The following is a 24,081-nucleotide window of genomic DNA, read 5'->3' as shown; positions in this document are numbered from 1 at the left end:
GCAGGACAAGAAGTAAGTTAGAACTGGACGTAGAACAACAGACTGGTTTAAAATTGTGAAAGGAGTATGTCAAGGCTGTATATCATCAGCCCGCTTATTTAACTTACATGCAGAGTACATCATGCACATGCCAGGGTGGATGGCAAGCTGGAAACAAGATTTCTGGGAAAAATATCAACAACCTCAGATATGCAGATGATATCACTCTCATGGTAGACAGCAAAGAGGAATGAAACAGCTTCTTGATGAAGGTGAAAGAGGAGAGTGAAAAGTTGGCTTAAAATTTAACACTAAAAAAAGGAAGATCATGACATCCTGTCCCATCACTTCATGGCGAATAGTTGGGGGAAAAGTGGAAACAGTGACAGATTTTATTTTCTTGGGCTCCTAAATTACTATGTAAGGTGACTATGGCCACAAAATTAAAAGACACTTGCTCTTTGGAAGAAAAGCTATGACAAACCTAGACAGCATATTAAAAAAACGGAGACATCACTTTGCCCACAAAGGTCTGTATAGTCAAAGCTATAGTATGGATGTGAGAATAGGACCATACAGAAGGCTGAGCATCAAAGAATTAATGCTTTCAAAATATGATGCTGGAGAAGACTCTTGAGAGTCCCTTGGACTGCAAGGAGATCAAACCAGTCAATCCTAAAGGAAATCAACCCTGAATATTCATTGGAAGGACTGATGTTGAAGCTGAGGCTCCATACTTTAGCCACCTGATACGAAGAGCTGCCTCACTGGTAAAGATTGTGATGCTGGGAAAGATTGAGGGCAAGAGAAGTGGGCAACAGAGGATAAGATGGCTGGATGGCATCACTGACTCAATGGACATGAGTTTGAGCAAACTCAGGAGATAGGGAAGGACAGGGAAGGCTGGCGTGCTGCAGTTTTTGGGGTCACAAAGAGTCGGACACAACTTAGCAACTGAACAACAACCAAGTTCTTATAAAACACTGGCTCTCTTTCCTGCTTTGTGCAATATGTACTCACAGCGTGTTTATTTCATACGTAGTGGTTTGTCTCTCTTAATCCCCATCTGGCCCCACTCCACTGTTTCCCTCTCCCTCCTGGTAACCACTTGTGTGCTCTCTTTATCTGTGAGTCTGTTTCTGTTTTGTTATATATTCATTATATTTGTTTGTTTTGTTTTTACATGAAAACTCTTTAAAAATCTTCCACATAATATAATGGGTTATTAGTATAAGAATTTTAAATTAGAAAAAGTAAATCATTTAGAGTATGCTTAGGACAGTTCATTTGCATAGAATTTTACAGATTTATTTCTTTGGCGTTCCTCCTTATTATTAAAATAAGCATCCTAATTTACTGTTATACAAAATTCTCTTTTTAAAAACACATTTAAATCTCACGAGTTGAGAAATTTCCAAATAACTTAGTTTAAAAGACTTGTCCAAGGAAAACAAAAAACTACCATCACTCACAAATGATATATTTTATGCACAGAGGTCACTAACAATATGCCCCTGTGTAAGTTACATAGATATGTATTGGGGTCTAATGTTTCATTATAATCTTAAAAGCTGTATTCTTTCTGCAGAGACTCGTTTTGCATATTAAACATATAAGGATAATCCTTAGTTCCAAGTGAATTTTGTTCTCTCCCATTTTTCTATTAAAATATCAGGCTCCCTCCACAAAGTCAAAACTTTCTCATTTTTGATAGAACCATGGGTACAAGAAATGCTTTACTTTGCTCTTAACTTTGCAAGAAGGGCAAATGTGATGCAACTTATAGCTTTTTTGGTCTGAGGAACATGAGGCAGAGATGAGACTAGAGGATAAATGGCAAGCTAGAGAATGACTGCCCCATCTAAGTGAGCCATGTTCTAGACAACTGTTGCTGTACAATGAGACTGAGAGTCAGTATTCATAGAATGTCTGGGTGGTTTTTTTCCATGTAAAGCCATGAATCCACATTTGATGCAAGTTTTTCTAATTTTAAACGTGAGCAACGAATTCAAAAATTTGTTAACACTGTGGTTCATATTAAGCCTCCAGCTTGTCAATTGACAGCCTCTGGAATATATTGTACTTTAGACTCTGGGATTTTGAATTAGAAAATCTGCACCTTAGTTCTGCCTTTGCTACTTACTAAACTCAGTAAAAAGTTGGGCAAGTAGTCTTGTTTAACTACACTAGAGAGTTGTCAAAAAAATTTCTTCATCAGGTTGCCTACTTTTCTCAATATTTTGTTATAAAATTTTTCAAACATAAAGAAATTTAAAGAATGCTATAATGAACACCCATATACTTGCCATCTAGATTCTGGCTTCAACATTTTACTATACTTCCTCTTCCATCTATCCAGTCACCAATACATCTTCCTTTTAGAATTAGTTTCAAAGTTGTTGTGGACATCAGTGTACCTCCATCATTGGATTGTTTTGAGGAATAAATGGAATGATGCACAGAAAGCATCAAGTACAACATTTAGCATCTAGGTAAACAGAGTCATAATAGCCTCCTTCCTGCCATCTGTTTATTATCTATAGCTTGAATGTCATTGGTCCCACTGAGAATATGTGATTTATACTGGGGGGAAAAAAAGATATTTTTTATAATAACTTTTTTGTCAAAAATCCTATTAACCCCTACCTTCAAAAACGTATCTAGAACCTGGATTTCTGGTATCAGCCAATGGAAAGTATCCCCGTTCCTAATTCTCCCTTTTATGTAGAAAAGCAAAAACAACTTTAGACATAATCAAACAAACAAACATAAAGACACTCTAAAAAGCTGGACAAAGGACTCCTCTGGTGGTCCAGTGGTTAAGAATCCGCCTGCCAATGCAGGGGACATGGTTTCGATCCCTGGTTTGGGAAGATCCTACCTGCTGTGGAGCAACTAAGCCCATGACCCACAGCTACTGAGCCCACACAATGCAACTGCTGAATCCTCATGCCCTAGAGCCCTAGAGTCCACATGCTGTAGAGCTTCCCATGCTCTGCAACAAGGGAAACCACCACCATGACAAGCCTGCATATACAATGAAGAAAGAGTAGCCCCTGCTCCCTGCAACCTAGAGAAAACCTGCTTACAGCAACAGAGACCCAGCACAGCCATAAATAAATTTTTTTTTTTTTAAGTTGGAAAGATGTCAGGCTGGCTCAAAGAGGAATGACACTGATGTGAGTTATCTGGATTTTCTTTCTGCATCCCATATATCCTGGATGGGCCACAGAAGGTTATACCCTGAAACCACCACTACGAATAGATTAAAAAGCCTCAAGAAAAGCCTGCTCCCTGTAACCAAAGGACTGGGGAAAGAGTAGACTAATAGAACAGGGAAGTTTTGGGCAGTGGGGTCCTACTCTAGCCAGATAACAAAGAAAAAGCCGTCCACTCACCATTGTGGTACCAGTAGACCATGTGGATAGCTGGACTCCTGACCCCACCAGAGACAACTGGGATACGCAATTATGAGATGGCCCTTCATTTCTTCCACTGGGTTGGTGTCAGGAGGCCAAAGAAGAGCTGAACTTCCATTCCCATCCTGCAACTAAAAGGCAGAATAAGATAGTATGAGGTGTTGTTAGTTGATACTCCACTTTCAGTGGGAAGCTGAACTTGCATCTTTACCCAGCAGCAGCAAAGAGCTGGAATGATAGTAGCTTTCTGTTCCCTTAATCCTGGTATTGGCAGGGCCCTGCTGGGAGCTGAACTTCTATCCCTGGGCAGTGGCAACAGACAGGAGGAGGGAGAATGAAGCAGCATTTATTGGCAAACCACTTTACCTGTCCATGGGGCTCGATGCAGGTGGGGAGGGCTGAACTTCTAGCCCCTCTCAGAGGCAAAACAAGGTGGTTCAAGGTAGTACTGGTCAACATGCCACTTTCTCTCCATCTTTGGTGTCAGTGGGTCCAGAAGGACCTGAGCCTCTACCCCACCAAGTGGCAGGCAGGTAGAATGACTAGAATGCAAACTGGTACCCCACTCTCCTCTCTGGTGTCATCAGACCCATGTGGAGAGCTGAATACCCATCCCACTTGGATCTGCTAAACAAATCTACAACCTGGAAAAGACTAAAATAAGATATAATCCAGTGCCTCACAATATAACACCCAAAATGTCCAGTATACAATAAAAGATCACTTATACCAAAAACGAGGATAACTTCAACTTGAATGAGGAAAGACAAAAGATAGAACATTGAGGTAATAATAAAACAGATGTTGGAATTTTCTGTCAAGGATTTTAAAGCAGCCATCATGCTTCAATGAGCAATTACAAATACACTTGAAATCAATTTTTTTTTTAGAAATAGTCTCAGCAAAGGAATAAAAGATATAAAGAAAAACCAAATAGAATATTAAAGCTTTTTTTTTAATTAAATTAATTTATTTTCAGTTCAGTTCAGTCGCTCAGTCATGTCCAACTCTTTCTGACCCCATGAACTGCAGCATGCCAGGCCTCCCTGTCCATCACCAACTCCCAGAGTTCACTCAGACTCACGTCCATCGAGTCAGTGGTGCCATCCAGCCATCCCATCCTCTGTCGTCCCCTTCTCCTCCTGCCCCCAATCCCTCCCAGCATCAGAGTCTTTTCCAATGAGTCAACTCTTTGCACGAGGTAGCCAAAGTACTGGAGTTTCAGCTTTAGCATCATTCCTTCCAAAGAAATCCCAGGGCTGATCTCCTTCAGAATGCACTGGTTGGATCTCCTTGCAGTCCAAGGGATTCTCAAGAGTCTTCTCCAACACCACAGTTCAAAAGCATCAATTCTTCAGCGCTCAGCTTTTTTCACAGTCCAACTCTCACATCCATACATAACCCCTGGAAAAACCATAGCCTTGACTAGACAGACCTTTGTTGGCAAAGTAATGTCTCTGCTTTTCAATATGCTATCTAGGTTGGTCATAACTTTCCTTCCAAGGAGTAAGCATCTTTTAATTTCATGGCTGCGGTCACCATCTGCAGTGATTTTGGAGCCCAAAAAATAAAGTCTGACACTGTTTCCACTGTTTCCCCATCTATTTCCCATGAAGTGATGGGACCAGATGCCATGATCTTCATTTTCTGAACGTTGAGCTTTAAGCCAACTTTTTCACTCTCCTCTTTCACTTTCATCAAGAGGCTTTTTAGTTCCTCTTCACTTTCCGCCATAAGGGTGGTGTCATCTGCATATCTGAGGTGATTGATATTTCTCCTGGCAATCTTGATTCCAGCTTGTGCTTCTTCCAGTCCAGCGTTTCTCATGATGTACTCTGCATATAAGTTAAATAAGCAGGGTAACAATATATAGCCTTGACATACTCCTTTTCCTATTTGGAACCAGTCTGTTGTTCAATCTGAACAGAAAAAGAAAACAGACTAGAAATGTATCCACTGTCCACCACCTCCTCTAATACCACTCTTGCCCTTGGCATTATTATATTTTGCCTAAATATAACAAAATCCACTGAACCGGTCTTCTTTAGTCTTTGCCTCTCATATCTACTTTATACCAAAGTAATCATTTAAAATGTAAATCAGATCAGGTAATTTTTCCCAGTGGGTCCCTTTTTCTCTCAGAGTAAAAATCAAAGTTTTTAAATGGTCTACGGGACCCTTCAGGATTTATCCCCTGTTGCCTATCTGCCTGTGGGAGTCAAAATTCTGAAATGGCCCCATGATCTCCATCTTCTGGTGTTGCTCCCACAGTTAAGTTACCTTACATGGAAAAGGGACTTTGCAAATGTAATTAACGTTACTAAGCAGTTGATCTTAAGGTGAAGAATCATCTGGGTGCTTCAAACCTAATCACACAGACCTTGGAAAAGCAGAGAGTTAAATCCAGCCAGCTTCTGAAGAACAAGCCAGAGAGCTTCCAGAAAAGGAAAGGATTCAGTGTACCATTTCTGACTTGAAGTTTAGAGAGGACCACATGAGAAGTAAAGGGGGTTGCCTCTAGAAGCTGAAAGAGACTCCCAACTGGTAGCCAGCAAGGAAATAGGACCTCAGTCTTTGTTATGGCTAATTTTGTATGTCAATTTGACTGGGTCACAGGGTGCCCAGATAATTAAACCTTACTCAGGGTGTGTCTGTGAGGATGTTTCCGGATGAGACTATCATTTGTATCAGTATACTGAGTAAAGCTGATTGTCCTCTCTCATATGAGTAGCCCCATCCAACCCACTGAAGGCCTGAATAAAACCAAAGACAAAGTAAGAGACAATTTGCTCTTTCTTTCTGCCTTTGATCTGGGGCATTGCTTTTCTCCTAACTTTAGACTCAAACTTGAGCTGGAAGTTATACCATCAGCTCTCCTGGGTCTCCAGCTTGCTGACTATAGATCCTGGAACTTCTCATCATCCATGGCTCCATCAGTCAATTCCTTATAATAAAATACTGAGTTGGCCAAAAAAAGGTTCATTTGGATTTTTTCCATAAAATCTTACAGAAATAACTGAACGAACTCTTTTGGCCAACCCGATATATGTAAAACAGTCCTACAAGTACAAGATACTGAAATCTGCCAACAAGCTAATTTGAATATGGATCTGGCTTTTTCCCCAGAGCATCCCAATAAAGTTTGTCCTGGCTGACACCTTGATAACAACCTTATGAAATCCTAGGCAGACAACCTAGACAAGGCCACCCCGACTTCTGACCCACAAAACTGTGAGGTAATCTGTCACCACTCAGTTTGTGGTGATCTGTTACTCATCAATAGAAAACTAGTACACTGATGTCATCTTTTACCCCTTCTCCTTCCCTTGTCCACTCATTCAGCCGCATGGCCTCCTAGCTTTTCCTTGACAACACCAGGCACCTTCCCATATTAGGGCCTCTGTCCCTGCTAGCTGGAACATCTCCTTTAGATAGCATGATGAGATTCCTCACCTCTTCAGTCTTTCCTCAACTGTCACCTTTTCAGTAAATCCTGCGCAAGCTCATCCCTGCAAGCACCTGTCCTTGAACTCCTCCACTTTTTCTTTTTCCCAAAATATGTACTGCTTTCTAACATACCCTATAACAAACTGACTTATTGCATGTTATTGCGTATAAGTAGTCTACACCCACCAGAATGAACTAACTCTATGTCAAGTTACTTCTGAATACATAGCATTGTTACGTATCACTTATAGTCCAAGCTCTAGTGTGCATTGTACACCTTTCTTCAAATAAGGGTAAATATAGCTATAATGCATCTCTTTATGCAAGGAAATGTGATAGCAAATAAAAAAGTCTGTGTAGTCATTATTATGATGACCTAAATATCATATAATATTCCTTATGTGTAGAATCTAAAAAAAATGCTACAGATGAACTTATTTGCAAAGCAAAAAGAGAGTCATAGATTGAGAGAACAAACTTAGGTTACCAAGGAGGGGGAAAGAGGGTTGGGATGAATTGGGAGATTGGGATAGACATGAAATCACTGCTATGTATACCTACTGTATAGCACAGGAAACTCTACTCAATGCTCTGTGGTGACCTCAGTGGGAAGGATATGGATATACAGAGAGTGGATATGCATACACAAAGAGGAATTAAAGATCCTGATGAGAGTGAAAGAGGAGAGTGAACAAGCTGACTTAAAATTCAACATTCAAAAAAACAAAGATCATGGAATCCAGTCCTTTCACTTCATGGCCAATAGATGGAGAAAACGTGGAAAAATAGTGACAGTCTTTATTTTCTTGGACTCCAGAATCACTGCAAACAGTGACTGAAGCCACAAAATTAAAAGACACTTGCTCTTTGGAAGAAAAGCTGTGACAAACCTAGACAGCATATTAAAAAGCAGAGATGTCACTTTGCCGACAAAAGTCTGTATAGTCAAAGCTATGGTTTTTCCAGTAGTCATGTATGGATGTGAGAGTTGGACTATAAAGAAGGCTGAGCGCTAAAGAATTGATGCTTTTGAACAGTGGTGTTGGAGAAGACTCTTGAGAGTCCCTTGCACAGCAAGGAGATCAAATCAGTCAATCCTAAAGGAACTAAACCCTGAATATTCATTGGAAGGACTGATGCTAAAGCTGAAGCTCCAATACTTTAGCCACCTGATGCAAAGAGCTGCTTCACTGGAAAAGACTCTGATGCTGGGAAAGATTGAGGGCAGGAGGAGAAGGGGGTGGCAGAAGATGAGATGACTGGATGGCATCACTGATTCAATGGACGTGAGTTGGAGTTTATTCCAGAAGATAGTGAAAGACCAGGAAACCTGGCATGCTGCAGTCCATGGGGTCACAAAGAGTTGGTCATGGCTTAGCCACTGAACTACAACAATACGTTTATGTGTAACTTATTCACTTTATTGCACAGCAGAAACTAACACAACATTGTAAAGCAGCGATACTCCAATAAAAAATTAATTAAAAAAAATAAAAATATATTGGACTTTTTTGTCATTCTTACATCATTAAGAGTAGGAAAATAGAAGAGAAACATTTCATAACTGGAACTGAGATATTTGAAAGAGAAGGGTAGGTGATATTAAAAAAAAGATCTTGGTCAAACCTGAGGCTTGCAGGATAACATTTTCTGAAACTGAGATAATTCGACTAGATGCTTTCTTAGAACCCTTGCAATTCTGTGTTCCATAAGTTTTCAACCTCTAAACAATCTCAATGAACTGTTGGCTTAAGATTTGATCTCTCATCCTTTTACTGATGACCGTCAAGCCTGCCTTTGCAGTCCTCTCTGAGAATCTAAACTCCTATCCTTTGTCTCTAACTGCTTCACACATCTCCACAAGGATGTCTGACTAGTACCTGGAATTAAGCATGTCAACATCATACTCATGCTCGTACCCTGCATTCCACCCACACTCTCTCCCCTTTTTGCAAGTACTTATATACAATGCGGGAGACCTGGGTTCCATCCCTGGGTCTGGAAGATCTGCTCAAAAAGGAAATGGCAATCCACTCCAGTACTATTGTCTGGAAAATCCCATGGACAGAGGAGCCTGGTAGGCTACAGTCCATGGGGTCGCAAAGAGTCAGATATGACTGAGCAACTTCATGTTCACTTTCATATGTTCTTCCTTCCTCCTTTCCAATACCCGAAACAACCTCTGTTCCTGCCTTCAAATTGCCTCTTTCATGTTGCCAGTTCTTTTCATCATCACTGCCCTCCCTCTTGGGCAGCCTGTCACTTCCTTAAACCTGGATTCCTTGGTCAATATCCTCAGTAGCTTTCCTGTCTCCCATCATATCTGTGCTTCCAACTCCATCAATCCTACCCGTGGACATTTGTAATCTTCCTAACATTGATTTAAATAGTATTCATGCCTCAAAAGTCTTCCAGTGAGTCCCCACTGCCTCCAGAGTAAATTTTAATTAAACAAAAAACAAGCCCACAGGCTGTCATGTAATATAGTTCATCATCTGGCCTATTCAGTCTAGTCTCTTGTCCCCCAGATTCTCTTCCTCTCTTTGGATACGTCCATCCTATTGAATACTGCTGCAGTAGGTGCTCAGGACAAGAACAGATGTTATAAACAGAGGAAAACTGGAAGTAAAGCTAGTTTAAGGAAATGTTTTGGAATTAAGGGATACATTTGCATGGTATATTGGTATTTGTTACAGTGAGGAATTCAGACATCTGCCCTGATATTGGCATATTTTTGATATGCAAATTTATCATAATTGGAGAAGCCATTTTCATAGGTAGTAAGTAAAAGCGATGTAAATCTTGACTGGGCCACCCTATGGACGTGATTCTCCACTTGTTTCTGCAGGGAGCCCCGCAAGGTGGTCCTGCATAAAGGCTCCACTGGCCTGGGCTTCAACATCGTGGGCGGAGAAGACGGAGAAGGTATTTTTGTCTCCTTCATTCTGGCTGGTGGACCAGCAGACCTGAGCGGGGAGCTCCAGAGAGGAGACCAGATCCTATCTGTGAGTATTGCTCCTTAATCTTTATTCCCTCCATGTCTGACACCATCTGAGAGAAAGTCCCTTCCAGTTATAACTCCAAAAGCACCCTCATTCCAAAGGAAATACAGAAGAAAGCATTATGGCTTCAGGTACACGTCGCAATTTAAATGGTGTTCAGGTTTGAGGCGCGTTACTTCCTTCAGAATCAGGTAGAGGTGCCAGTGTTTTCATTTAGATTTTCTGAGACATATTTGTATCCAGTAGAACATTGAGAAGCATGCATTTTTTCTCAGTATGTTACTTATTTTTCAAAGTGCTAAATTTCTTTCAAAATCCATCATTATACTCTAAAAACTGCATCTTCATGATGCATGGAATTTGTTGCATGTAACTGTTTAAGAATAATGTAGGGGCTTCCCCATGGCTCAGTGGTAAAGAATCTGCCTGCCAGTGCAGGAGACACAGGTTTGATCCCTGTTCCAGGAAGATCCCAGATGTCACAAAGCAACTAAGCCCGTGTGCCACACCTATTCAGCCTGTGCTCTCGAGTCCAGAAGCCACAACTACTGAAGTCCACATGCCCTAGATGTTCCACAACAAGAGAAGCCACCACAATGAGAAGCCCACACACCACAGCTAGGGAGTGGCCCCCCTCGCTGCAGCTAGAGAAACGCCTGAGCAGCAACAAAGACTCAGCATAGCCAAAAATACAAATACTTTTTTAAAAATGAATAATGTGTAAAATAGTGCTACATACAATTTGCTGATGTTGCTAAGTGGTAGCACATCACCATTTACTTAAATACAAAAATTACTAGCAATGAGTTAGTAAGGATTTATGTACCAGCCATATTAGAAAAGTAATAACTTTATAAAAGTAACTTATATTCTCACAGTCACCGTGAAAGGTAAATCACCACGTCCAGATGAAAAGAATATGGTTCAGAGAGGTTAAATGACCTGTCAAAGTTCACCTAACTAGGGATTTCCCTGGTGGTCCAGTGGTTAAGATTCTGTGCTTCCACTGCAGTGGACATGAGTTCAGTCCCTGGTCAGAGAAATAAGATCCTGTAAGACATGTAGCATGGAGGAAAAAAAAGTGCACCTAACTAGAGAGTCAGAGTAAATATTCAGTCTTAATATCCATCACCTACCTCTTCTTACTCGCCTTCCTTCCTTCCATCTTGCTTTCCCCACTCCTCTCTTCTCCAAGCCATTTTTTCTCTTTGAATATCTATTGATGCTTCTTTCTATTACATCAAGCTACCTCCTTGGGATAAATTCTATGATAAGTAGTTAAATCCAATATAAGTGTTCATGTCCACTCTGCAGTTTTGGCAATCATGCAAATAATAAGAGAGAATTACATAAAGAGCCCAGTTTTATGGCTATGGTTATGCTGCTGCTGCTAAGTCGCTTCAGTCGTGTCCGACTCTGTGTGACCCCATAGACGGCAGCCCACCAGGCTCCCCTGTCCCTGGGATTCACCAGGCAAGAACACTGGAGTGGGCTGCCATTTCCTTCTCCAATGTATGAAAGTGAAAAGTGAAGTCACTCAGTCATGTCCGACTCTTAGCGACCCCACGGACTGCAGCCCACCAGGCTCCTCCATCCATGGGATTTTCCAGACAAGAGTACTGGAGTGGGGTGCCATTGCTTTCTCTGGCTATGGTTATGATTCGTAACTAAATAAAACATTTAGTTTGTGGTTTTCATTGTGCCCTTTGGAAAATTCATCTTTGCTGTATAGCTATGATATATAACTAGAATTTTCCAAGTGACCTTATATTTGTTAACCATCACTCCAACTCCCATCCCCTGCACACATGATTTACCTATAGGATGCAGTCAGTTGACCTGAGCAGTGTCCAGTGGTCTGCATGCTTGACCCTCCCTTTTGCATGTCTGTGGTTCTCCCACACATAGAGGTTCCTGCTCACTCAGCAACTATCAGATGTCTAGAAGGATTGAGTATGGAAGAATTAGGGTAAGGTCCCATGCCAGGCCCTTGTTCTATCGCCTATCATCACCCCTTCAACTACTCCCCCCGACCTACTTCTTCTATACTTAAATGACATATAAGATATAACTTAACATTTCTCCAAAGAAGACATACAGATAGCTGATAAACACATGAAAAGATATTCAGTATCACTCATTACTAGAGAAATGTAAAATCAAAACTAGAATGAGATGTCACCTCACACTGGTCAGAAGGGCCATCATCAAAAACTCTACAAATAATAAATGCTGGAGAGGATGTGGAGAAAAGGGAACCCTCTTGTACCATTGGTGGGAATGTAAATTGATGCAGCCATTGTGAACAGTGTAGAGATTCCTTAAAAACTAGGAATAAATCTGCCATATGACCCAGCAACCCACTACTGTGCATATACCCTGAGAAAACCAGTTTTAAAAGACATGTACTCCAGTGTTCATTGCAGCACTATTTACAGTAGCCAGGACCTGGAAGCAACCCAGAAATCCATTGAGAGGTAAATGGATAAAGAGGCTGTGGTACCTATATACAGTGGAATATTGGTGGTGCTTTAGTCACTAAGTCATGTCCAACTCTTGCTCCAACTCTTACAAAGTGATGGACTGCAGCCCACCAGAGTCCTCTGTCCATGGGATTTCCCAGGCAGGTATACTGGTGTGGGTAGCCATTTCCTTCTCCAAGGGATCTTACTGACCCAGGAATCAAATCTGGGTCTCTTGCATTGCAGGCAGATTCTTTACTGACAGCTACGAGGGAAGCAGGAAGCCCCGTGGAATATTATTCAGCCATTAAAAAGAATGAATTTGAGTCAGTCGTAGGGAGGTAGATGAACCGAAAGCCTGTTATACAGAGTGAAGTCAAAAAGAGAAAGACAAATACATACTTTTTTTTAATGCATATATATGGAATATAGAAAACTGGTACTGATGAACCTATTTGCAAGCAGGAACAGAGACACAGAGAGAGAGAACAGACTTATGGACACAGCAAGGGAAGCAGAAGGTGGGACAAATTGAGAAAGTAGCACTGAAACATATGTAATACCATGTGTAAAATAGATAGCCAGTGGGAATTTGCTGTATGACGCAGGGAGCTCAACCAGGCGTTCTGTGACAACCCAGAGGGGTGGGATGGGGTGTGGGGGAGGTTCAAGAGAGACGGGACATATGTATGCCTACGGTTGATTCATGGTGATGTACGGCAGAAAGCAACACGACATTGTGTAGTAATTATCCTCCAATTAAAAATTTAAAAAAGAAAATTTTAGACGATATAACTTTAAAATTCTAATAAGCTCTTATACCTCATTGTCCGTGTTTATTTACATGTTTATCTTTCTCTACTAAGTTACCAAAAGCTCTCTGAAAGCAAACTCTGTATCTTTTATGATTTTGTATCGTCAACATTTAGCACAGTGCCTGGTACCTAGCCATCTCTCAAAAATTGTTTATTGATGAAAAAGTATTAAATAAAAATAGTGATGCCTTGAAAAGTCACTAGAGCCTGGGAGACTGACTCTGAAATTCTTTCTAGGACATACTTACATATCTTCCTCATCCTGGCTGAAAATCTGTAGACCGGGGGACCACTCTGTCATTTCAGTACAATCAGCGTTCCCATTGTCAAAGCACTTTCCCAGACACAAAGCACTTTCACGTGCATCGATTCTAGGGATCAATGTTGTTATTTCTCTCAATTTCCACATCAGGGAAAGAGGATTCAGAATGGCTAAATGATTTGTCTATAGCTCCACAGCTCCTCACTCTGATGTGGGACTCAAAAGCAGCTCCCTTGACCCCAGATCAGTGTTCTTTCTCCTCACAGCACAATCTCTCTTCGAAACCTTGACAATGATCTCAGTGTATACAGCCTTCTTTGTACACATTGCTCGGTGTGCACAGCACATTCAGAAGCACACAGAACCATAGTGAGTGAGTGAAAATCGCTCAGTCGTGTTCAATTCTTTGTGGCCCCATGGACTATACAGTCCATGGAATTTTCCAGGCCAGAATAGTGAAGTGGGTAGCCATTCCCTTCTCCAGAGGCTCTTCCCAACCCAGGGATTGAACCCAGGTCTCCTGTATTGCAGGAGCCACCAGCTGAGCCACCAGGGAAGTCCAAGATTACCGGAGCAGGTAGCCTATCCCTTCTCCAGGGGATCTTCCCGACCCAGGAATCGAACTGGGGTCTTCTGCATTGCAGGTGGATTCTTTACCAGCTGAGGTATCAGGGAAGCCCACACAGAACTATAAGGAACAAATATTTACATGGAGCTTTTGAGTCAGGTGTAGCTAACGTAATCTTATAACAACTCTAGCCTTATTATGTTCACTTGAAGTATGAATAAACTGAGGCACAGAGATGATATTATTGACTTTTTAACTCTGTTTAAGAAATCCCCTAAGCTATGGGTTTTATTTGTTTAATCTCTAGGCAGGTGGTGGGAAAAGGAATGAGATAATAACCTTTTACGGCTCAACAAAGAAAACTCCCAAGTATTTCTGCTTCCAGAAGTAGATTAATCCATTTAAATATTATTGCCAGGACCACAGAGTAAGCATGGCAACAAATCAGAATTATAGTCTTCTTAGAGATTTCAATTCATAGTACATAACAGCAATGTCTGAAGTTCAAATATCATATTCTTTTTTATGTAAAACATTTGCAAAGATAGTTTAACAATGAAAATACCATTCAATTTTTACAGTTGGAAAGGAAAAGGAATTCTTTTCAGCTTGTGAAAATTTATATAACCTGTGGCTATAAATTGGCTAGTGTAAAGGTTAAGTATTGGAATTTCATTGTTTAACACTACAAGGAAGAAATAAACAGGCTTGAGAAACTCACACGTTATTACAATATGGAAAGAAAACTGACAGAATTATTAGCAATGGAATGTGGAGGATAATATTTTGCACCTACAGCTTCCACTGGACATGTAAAGACAAGCTATACCTTCCTGGAAGACAAAAGAACAAAAACCCTAAATAAAAATTCAATGCATAGATTTCTAAGTCATGTAAGATTTATTTGCAAGTAAGTCATGCTAAAAATAACATAGTACATTTAGAGAGGAGAAATAGCATCCCTGGGGAAGAGAGCCAAAGGGTAGATCTCTGCTCTCGATTGATCTTCATCAAGAAGGAACTTGTACAATAGACAACTACCTTGCTAATCAGGGATGCAATATCCATTTCTGTTTTCCTGAATTATTCTCCCACACAGACTGCAGACTCTTCTAAGACAATTTGTTTTATTAATGGCTTACTATGTGTCAGGTTCCGTACCAGGAAATGAAATCTCAAAGATGAGTGAGAATAATAGATCTCAAAATGCTCACTGCCCAAAGCAGATACAGCTGTCTTCCGTATCCGCGGAAGATTTGTTCCAGGACAACCTGTCAACAGCAAAATCTGCTAAGCTCAAGTCCCTTGTATAAAATGGCATTGTCCATTGAATACAGTCGGCCCTCCGCATCAGCGGGTTTTGCATCCATGCATTCAACCAACTGGGCTTCCCTTGTGGTTCAGCGGTAGAGAATTCACCTGCCAATGCAGGAGGAATGGGTTTGATCCCTGGGTCAGGAAGATCCCCTGGAGAAGGAAATGGCAACAAGCTCCAGTATTCTTGCCTGGGAAATCCCATGGACAGAGAACCACGGGATCACAAAGAATCGGACACAACTGAGCAACTAAACAACAATTCAACCAACTGCGAATCCAAGGCCAGCTGTGTATCAATGAATCTAATGTGTGTGAGCACACAGATAGAGAGCGAGAGAGGCGGCATACTGAGGAAAGAGAAGAGAGAAAGCACTTAGAACAGAGCATGTCACGTTGTAAGTACTTAACACTATTACTACCAACCACTGTACCTTAAGAATATGTGTCATATAGTATAGTGAAAGTCACTCAGTCATGTCTGACTCTGTGACTCCATGGACTGTAGCCTGCCAGGCTCCTCTGTCCATGGGGATTCTCCAGGCAAGAATACTGGAGTGTGTAGCCATGCCCTCCTCCAGGGGCTCTTCCCAAACCAGGGATCTTTTCAGTTCAGTTCAGTTGCTCAGTTGTGTCCAACTCTTTGAGATCCCATGGCTCTCCATCCATGGGATTCTCCAGGCAAGAATACTGGAGTGGGTTGCCATGCCCTTCTCCAGGGGAATCTTCCCGACCCAGGGATCAAACCCAGGTCTCCCTCATTGCAGGTGGATTCTTTACCGTCTGAGCCAGCAGGGAAACCCAAGAATATGTGTAATATTTTTTGTGTGTCAGATCACTGTATTGGAGGAAAGCCTCTTTTCGATAGTTTGAGCAATTCCTTCTTTGGGGCAGGTGTTAGAATGGATGCTGCTGCTGCTGCTAAGTCACTTCAGTTGTGTCCGACTCTGTGTGACCCCATAGACGGCAGCCCACCAGGCTCCCCCTTCCCTGGGATTCTCCAGGCAAGAACACTGGAGTGGGTTGCCATTTCCTTCTCCAATGCATGCAAGTGAAAGTGAAAGTGAAGTCACTCAGTCGTGTCCAACTTGCAGCAACCCCAGGGACTGCAGCCTACCAGGCTCCTCCATCCATGGGATTTTCCAGGCAAGAGTACTGGAGTGGGGTGCCATTGCCTTTTCTGTAGAATAGATGAGCATTTCTCAACATGAGTTCATGGGACTCTGGAAGAGCGGGATTGTACTGGGTTTTTCCTGAGAGAAAGGGTTCCCTAATGACCAGTTTCCTTCACTGAAGACCTTTTCAGAAACCATTAACCAGCGCGTATTGGGAACCTCCTTATGCTATGCTATGCTAAGTCGCTTCAGTCGTGTCCAACTCTGTGCGACCCCATGGACTGTAGCCCACCAGGCTCCTCCGTCCATGGGATTTTTCAGGCAAGAGTACTGGAGGGGAACCTCCTTAGAGACCAATAAAATACATTGCTTTTCCCAAATGTATTTGACCACCAAACCATTACTTAAGGAGCACCTCACAGGATATCAGTAATGGGAAATGTTTGAGCAGATATGTATGTAATTTCAATAATTGACTATTTTGTGACAAGGCAGTTATATGTGCTAAGTCACTTCAGTCATGTCTAACTCTTTGTGATCCCATAGACTGTAGCCTGCCAGGCTCCTCTGGCCATGGGATGCTCCAGGCAAGGATACTGGAGTGGGTTGCCGTGCCCTCCTCCAGGGGATCTTCCCCACTCAGGGATCGAACCCAGGACTCTCACATCGCCTGCATAGGCAGGCGGATTCTTAACCGTTAGCGCCAGCGGGTGCCTATAAAGAAAAAAATAACTAGCTGTTGACTATGTTTTAAGATTATGGGCGCCATCTAGTGTCCATACATCGTCTAAACACTTTACAAGCTGAAGACGGAGGATTTCCAAGCTCCATTGCAGGAATTCATCCTGCGCTTCCTCCTCCCCGCCAGAACTACAGAACTAAAGTAGTTAAGATGCTGAAGGAAATCATCTCCTCAAGCTGCATTCCATACACATATTGTGAGTGATCTTCTCTCTCTAATTTCTCCTTTGTATTTTCTATCTCTCCAGGATTTATTATAGAAAGGCTTATCCAATAATTGAACCATCTTCTTGAGGTTTTTTGTGGCGGAGAATTTAGGGCATTCAGCATGCAATCATGTTAACTAGTTCAGTGGCCTCCTCAGGCCTTCTTTCTGCAGAGGGAAAGACAGAAATGCCCGTTATTGTTTGTTTCAGTGCTTTGTTATGAAAAAATATATATGTGGAGCAGAGCACACAGAAGCAATACTCTATAAACAGGCTCTTTCCTATCTCACCAAGCAATTTTAGTTTGTTCAATCCTCAGGCGTCTAAAAGCGATCAACCTAGCTGACCCCACCAACTCCAAAGCTCACTCTTGATGGACGTGAAGTGTTTAACTCACTGTTCCAAGATCTGTGGTTGGGAATAAAAGTGAGATGTGGCAGCTGTTGTCCTGAAAGTAGAATAGGTTGTTGTGAATTTTCAAATTGAAATTGCATGGTGGATTTAGGAAGAGTGAAAAAAGAGTCACAGCTCACCTGGGCGTTTCGCTAATGCTTAGGTTTCCTGTTTTCATGTTTAGAGCCGTGCAGAAGGGAAGGGCTGTGTTTGCTACATCCTTATTGTCAAGGGACTCAAGTGGAATTCAAGCACGATATACACTCTTCACCATGCAAGGGTACTGATAATGTCATCTTTTTATTACTATCTCAAATCACAACTCAGTCCCTTCCGGTATTACACCTGAAATCCAGCCCTCCTCCTGCCTCTCACACAAAAATAATAAAACTAAAATAAAGTCTCAAATTATTTGTGTGTTGCCCTGAAGTGGTCCTCTTAGAAGCTTCCCAGCCCCCTCCGTCCAGTGACCCTGCCCTATGGGCCGTGTCCTTCCCCTCCAGCTCTGTCCCCAGCCCTGAGGAGGATCCACGTTTTCATCACTGGCAGTGCCTGAGGGCTTCCGTTTAAGGGACTGTTGCCCAGTGCATCTGCCTTCCAAGACGTTCTGAGGTCCGGGGTGGGGTGCAGAGGTGGGGACAGGCTCCATCTCTTAACTCTGAGCTGCACTCACCTTGTTTCCAAAAGCACAACAGCTTAAACTAGAAATTTTGCAGAGTCTCCAACATTCAGCTTCCTTCCTTTCGTCTTCAACACTAGGAGTCCCCAAACCCCGATAAAAGCCCCGCCCTTCCCTCAGAGACAAGCCTCAGTCCCAGCTGTGGTTATCCTGGCCTCAGAAGGTGTTTGTCTGCTTTTGTTTCCTGGTTGAGCTCCGCCTGCTCCACCTCCAAAAACAAAAGAAGTGCAACAAGATAATGTTTCTGAAAAAAGACTTTTTACCTTAGCCCTGACCAGTTAACTTCAGGTTTCTGGCCCAGAACCCACACAGAGGCTGCCTCCCATGGCTGCCTCCCCAGGCCTCTGTGCCTGTTGCAGGCATTGCTGTCTTCGCTGACCCCCGCTCTGTCTAGATTCACCGACTCTTCAGGCTCTGGCTTTGTTTCTCAATTTTGGAGAAACATCAGGCATCTCCCCACCTTACTGGACTTGTCTGCCTGCTGAACTCAGAACCCACACTTTTCTTGCTCAGTTGTTGTTCAGTTGCTAAGTTATGTCTGACTCTTTGACCTCATGGACTGCAGCACGCCAGGCTCCTCTGTCCACCACTATCTCCCAGAGTTTGCTGAGATTCACGTCCACTGAGGCAATGATTCTACCTAACCATCTCATCCTCTGACTTCTTGCTCAGGGACCACCCGCCCACCCCCCGCTCAAATAAAAAGCACTGTGGCCAGTGAGCAGACTTTCCCTCCGCCTCAGCATCAGAGCCCACCATCCAGGCTGACCCCCAGCCCACCCACCAGAGCCTGGGGATTCAGCAGGGCCCAGCTCTGCCCTAGGAATCCTTTTCTCCTACCGACTGTCCGGACACACATACATCCCTCATCACATACACATTCCAGACTTTAAGAAGAGTAAGCCTTTCAAAAAGCATTTCTGATCATGTCGTTTTCCCCCTTTTCTTAACCTTTCAATGGCTTTCTGTTGTTCTTAAGATAAAATTCAAAATTCTTATTGTGTCCTATAAGGTTTCACAGGGTCTGGCCCCAGCCTGCCTTACTGGCCTCTTCCCCACTCTCAATTTCGCCCTGGACACCCTGGCTTTTGCTTTCCCTCAGTCATGTGTAAAATATTCAGCAACGTGGCCTCACCCACAGGATGAAGGACCACAGTGCCATGGCTACCACTGTGGGAGATGGGGTCTCCCAGGACCCGCAGTGGGGGTCACCCGAGAGGGCTCACAAGAGCTCTTCTCTACTGACAAGGTGAGGTGTTTCTGTGCTGTAACAAAAGGAACGGCCAGACTGATGGGTGTGCAACTCCCTCCATGGGTCTGTGCATGTACTGAATTTTCTCTGCAAAGGCTCTTAGAGTGAACCCAAGTCTTCTATTACCCAAAAGGGGTAAGCCATGGATTGCCCCAGACTCCACTTAAGAAGCACCCCTATTGTCTGTCATAGAATATGGCTGGTAATACCTGTCAAATGAATAAGTTCCATATACTTTATGGGCATAGTAAGAAAGCAAAAGTAACATGCTATTTTCTGGTACATCCCTTAAACACTGCTTATTCAATATCTTAACACACTATATACATATATATATGGTGATGGTGGTGTTAGTAGCTCACTTGTGTCCGACTCTTTGCGATCCCATGGAGTGTAGCCCACCAGGATCCTCTGTCCATTGAATTTTCCAGGCAAGAATACTAGAGTGGGAACCATTCCCTTCTCCAGGGATCTTCCTGACCCAGGAATCGAACCTGGGTCTCCCACCTTGCAGGCAGATTCTTCACCATCTGAGACACCAGAAAAGCCCGTCTCTCTCTCTCTCTCTCTCTATATATATATATATATGTATGTGTGTGTGTGTGTGTGTGTGTGTGTGTGTGTGTGTGTATCTCACTACTTGAAGACCTGCTGCAAAAATAGTACATGGGGAAACATGTAAAATCAAACCTCTAATAGATAACCCACAGGACAACCACTCAAGGACTCAATGTTAAGCAGCTTTCAAAAGTTTGAAATTCAGTTCAGTGATACCAATTCCAGCTTTTATCAAAGTGATATTTCTACATGTGTGTTCCACCTAATACCAGATCTGTGAAACACTCCATGAAAAAGAAAAAAGGTTCATAATCAAATAAAAGATCTGAGAAGTTCTACAGCAAATAAAGAAATGCTGCTGCTGCTAAGTCGCTTCAGTCGTGTCCAACTCTGTGCGACCCCATAGATGGCAGCCCACCAGGCTCCCCCGTCCCTGGGATTCTCCAGGCAAGAATACTGGAGTGGGTTGCCATTTCCTTCTCCAAAAGAAACCTTACTTAACTAAAGAATCTTTTCCTCCCCTGGAATATAAATTACTATGTAACTGGACATACTTTTAGAAATTCAGCTTTAAACTAATCTCTGGGAATACTCATGCAGGTGTTTTATTTGGGAGAAGTAACATTATCACATTAAAATATTATTTGCAGAACTCAGGGGATGGAGTGGGATGCAAACCAAAAATCTAAGATGAAGTAATTATTCCCATCCATCTAGAAAGTGAAAGTGAAAGTTGCTCAGTCGTGTCTGACTCTTTGAGACCCCATGGACTATACAGTCCATGGAATTCTCCAGGCCAGGATACTGGAGTAGGTAGCCTTTTCCTTCTCCAGGAGATCTTTCCAACCCAGGGATTGAACCCAGGTCTCCCCCATTGCAGGCAGATTCTTTACCAGCTGAGCCACAAGGGAAGCCCCATGCATCTAGAAAGATCTCCCTCAAACAACCGGGGAAATCAGAGGGGGCCCCATGGAGCATTAGATAAGGGAAGTTCTTACATACATCTTACATACATACATAATTTATTAGCCTATTTGCCAAAAACCAATCCATAGACATTTCCTAAGCATCCACTAAGCAACAGAAACTACTAGACCAAAAAATATGTGTGCCCTTAGCAAATGTATAGCCTCTTGAGGGAAGACCAACACATAAACAGATTATTTCCAGAAGAAAAAAATTTAAAAAACATGAAAAGTATAAAGGATAAATTCTGGGGACCACATGGGCACAAAGGAGAGGCTGTCATTAGCCCAGTGTGGGGTAGGAAGGCTTCTGGAGGAAAAGCTCCCTGACAAACATGACTCCGGGAAACCTAAATCACCCAGATAATAAGCAATGACAGTGGCATTTGAATGACCATGGCTTCTGATTTCCACACTATCCTCTTTTCTTCAAGGCCAGCCTTCAGAATGGACATAAGTTTGGGCAAACTCTGGGAGATACTGAAGGACAGGGAAGCCTGGTGTGCAGCAGTCTATGGGGTCACAAAGAGTTGGATGCAACTTAGCAATGAACAATAGCAACAAACCTTCAGAAAGAAAACTTGGCAGTTTGCTTATGTCTGAGGCTGTCTGTGCTCTTAAGTCCAGTTAGTGAGAAAAATATAAATGCCTGAAATAATAAGCTATTTGCAAGGAGAAATATGAGCTACCACAGGAAGCCACTGTACACATAGAGACTAAAGTTGAGGAGACTGAAACCAACATCGAGAGCCTCTGAAGCTTCCCCTGAGGGCAGGGACTGACTGTGTTAGCATCTCTTCATCCCACTGATTAACACAGAATGTGGCTCCCGGGCAAAGTTACTGAATGAATGAAAGACTCATCTTTGCCCACTTGTCCAAAGGTGCTGTGACTCCTAGGGCTCTTCTCAGTTGTATTCATCTGAACCCTTGGCCCCAAGAACCCCTTTTGTCCTGAAGACTCAGAATATCTTAATTCTTTTAGACAGATTCTTTCCTACTTGACTAATATGAACCCCCATAGATCTGACAAATATTAAATAAACATTCTATTACATACTAAATACTGTCATGAGTGCATGCTCAGTCACTCAGTCATGTCTGACTCTTTGTGACCCTATGGACTATAGCCAGCCAAGCTCCTCTGTCTGTGGAATATTCCAGACAAGAATACTGGAGTACATAGCCCTTCCCTTCTCCAGGGCATCTTTCTGACCCAAGGATAGAACCCAGGTCTCCTGTGTCTGCTGCATTGCAGGCTAACTCTTTACCACTCCACCACCTGGGAAACCCAAATACTATGATGTTTGTTTAAAAATCTGTTTGTAAAATATACTCTTCTTCCAAAAAGCTATTAAGTGATAAAGAACCCTGCTTAGGTGATACAAGCCTCAAGGGGTGAAGCAACACTTGATCCTGAGCCTTCTGCACACACACGTTGAAAATGCCCTTTCACAGCTGACCCCCGATAAAGAGGAACCCTTGGGGAGACCTCTCAAGTTGAGAGGAAGGGTGATCCTCAACTGAAAGACTGAGTTTTAGCTCCAATTTGTTTTTGCCTCCAGCCCCTGAACCACAGATAGGTATTGGTCCCTTGCCTGTTAGGAACCAGGATCTACAACAGGAGTGAGCAGCTGGCACGTGAGCGAAGATCTGTTATTTATAGCCACTCCCCATCACATTGCTCACATTAGTGCATTATCACAATGTAATAATAATAATAATAGAAAAAAGAGCACAATAGATGTAATATGCTCTAATCATCCCAAAACCACCCTTCCCCTGTCCGTGGAACAATTGTCTTCCATGAAACTGGTCCCTGGTGCCAAAAAGTTTGGGGACCTCTGCTCTACCTATTTTGCTAGCTGAGCCCTCATATCCTTTGTATTGGCATCACCATTTTTATGTACCAAGTTCCTTCCTGTGGACATTATCACATCTGATTCTCATAGCACCGCTTCAGGATAGGTGGAAAGGTGGGCACGTTAGCAGTTTATACAGGAGGAAACTGAACAGTTCCATGGTTTCCAACTTGAGACCAGTTAAATGCCAGGCATGGGTCTCCTTCTATCACAGCCAGCTTCCTTGCCTGTGATGCTAACTACTCTAGGAATGTGCCTGCCAGGAGTGCCATACTGGATTTACCAGCCAGAGTTCCAGACAACAGACATCTGAGTGACTTAAATGGAAAAGGAATTTATTAGGGAAAGAACAGATAACTCCCTGAATCCCAGGAAGACTGGGGAACCAAGCTCAGAAGCCAGAAAGGAAATTCTGCTGAAGGTCAGTCTGTTAAGGATGCTGTTCTTGAGGTCATTATCACAGGTCACTGACAGGCTGGCCATACTCCTGGGGGTGCTTGAAAGCATCTCACTCTCTCTCCATGTATCTTACACCTTAATGTGGTGGTTCCAAGTTCCCAGCAGGCATATCTGCCTGGGCACCCTACTCTAGCTGTGCCCCCCCATACCTTTCTAGGGGGGACAAGACTGTACCTCCTTCCAGTCTTGGATTGCCCCCAAAGAAAGATATTTGGACAGCAGCTAAATGATAAATGTCCATTAGGGATCATGTGGCTCACTGAATTCTATATGAGGAATTGTTTGGATCTAAGATCTTGAGATTCATAATAGTTTCTTAAACAGAAGAAATGATTCCTGGAGAGAGGTCTCCTTTGGGAAGGGCCTCGGCTGGCATTTGGGCAGCTGGCAGCACCCTCCTAGCTCTGCTCATGTAAGCATGCCAACAAACGATTCAAGCAAGGACAGGATATGGACTCTGCCAATGTCTGTGGACCGTGAATAATATTTCTAATGGTGATTTTCTGTTTCCAGCACATTGTATCCCACGGTAATTAAAAATGTCTTCCTAGGATTAAGGGATTTACAAACCAATGTACCTTGTC

The 24,081-nt window shown here is 42.7% G+C and overlaps 1 protein-coding gene and 1 long non-coding RNA gene across 11 annotated transcripts in view; one reads left to right on the top strand and one right to left on the bottom strand.

Annotated features, from left to right (window-relative positions):
- DLG2 (discs large MAGUK scaffold protein 2) overlaps positions 1-24,081 on the top strand; it is a 1,420,652-nt gene that overhangs the window by 994,109 nt on the left and 402,462 nt on the right. For all 10 annotated transcript variants that reach the window (XM_055581486.1, XM_055581487.1, XM_055581493.1 and 7 more), the window contains one exon: positions 9,694-9,850. In XM_055581486.1, coding sequence (XP_055437461.1) covers positions 9,694-9,850 — 157 coding nt within the window. The remainder of the gene's footprint in view (positions 1-9,693; positions 9,851-24,081) is intronic.
- Positions 17,667-18,557, bottom strand: LOC129652667 (uncharacterized). Its single transcript, XR_008714672.1, has 3 exons — positions 18,397-18,557; positions 17,864-17,891; positions 17,667-17,738 (listed from the first exon to the last, which is right to left on the bottom strand). It is a non-coding gene; the product is annotated as an uncharacterized LOC129652667 (long non-coding RNA).

This window comes from Bubalus kerabau, chromosome 5 (genome assembly GCF_029407905.1).
Source record: "Bubalus kerabau isolate K-KA32 ecotype Philippines breed swamp buffalo chromosome 5, PCC_UOA_SB_1v2, whole genome shotgun sequence".
Taxonomy (NCBI): Eukaryota; Metazoa; Chordata; class Mammalia; order Artiodactyla; family Bovidae; genus Bubalus; species Bubalus kerabau.
Note: the sequence above shows the minus strand (reverse complement) of the source record. Positions and strands in the feature narration are given on the sequence as shown.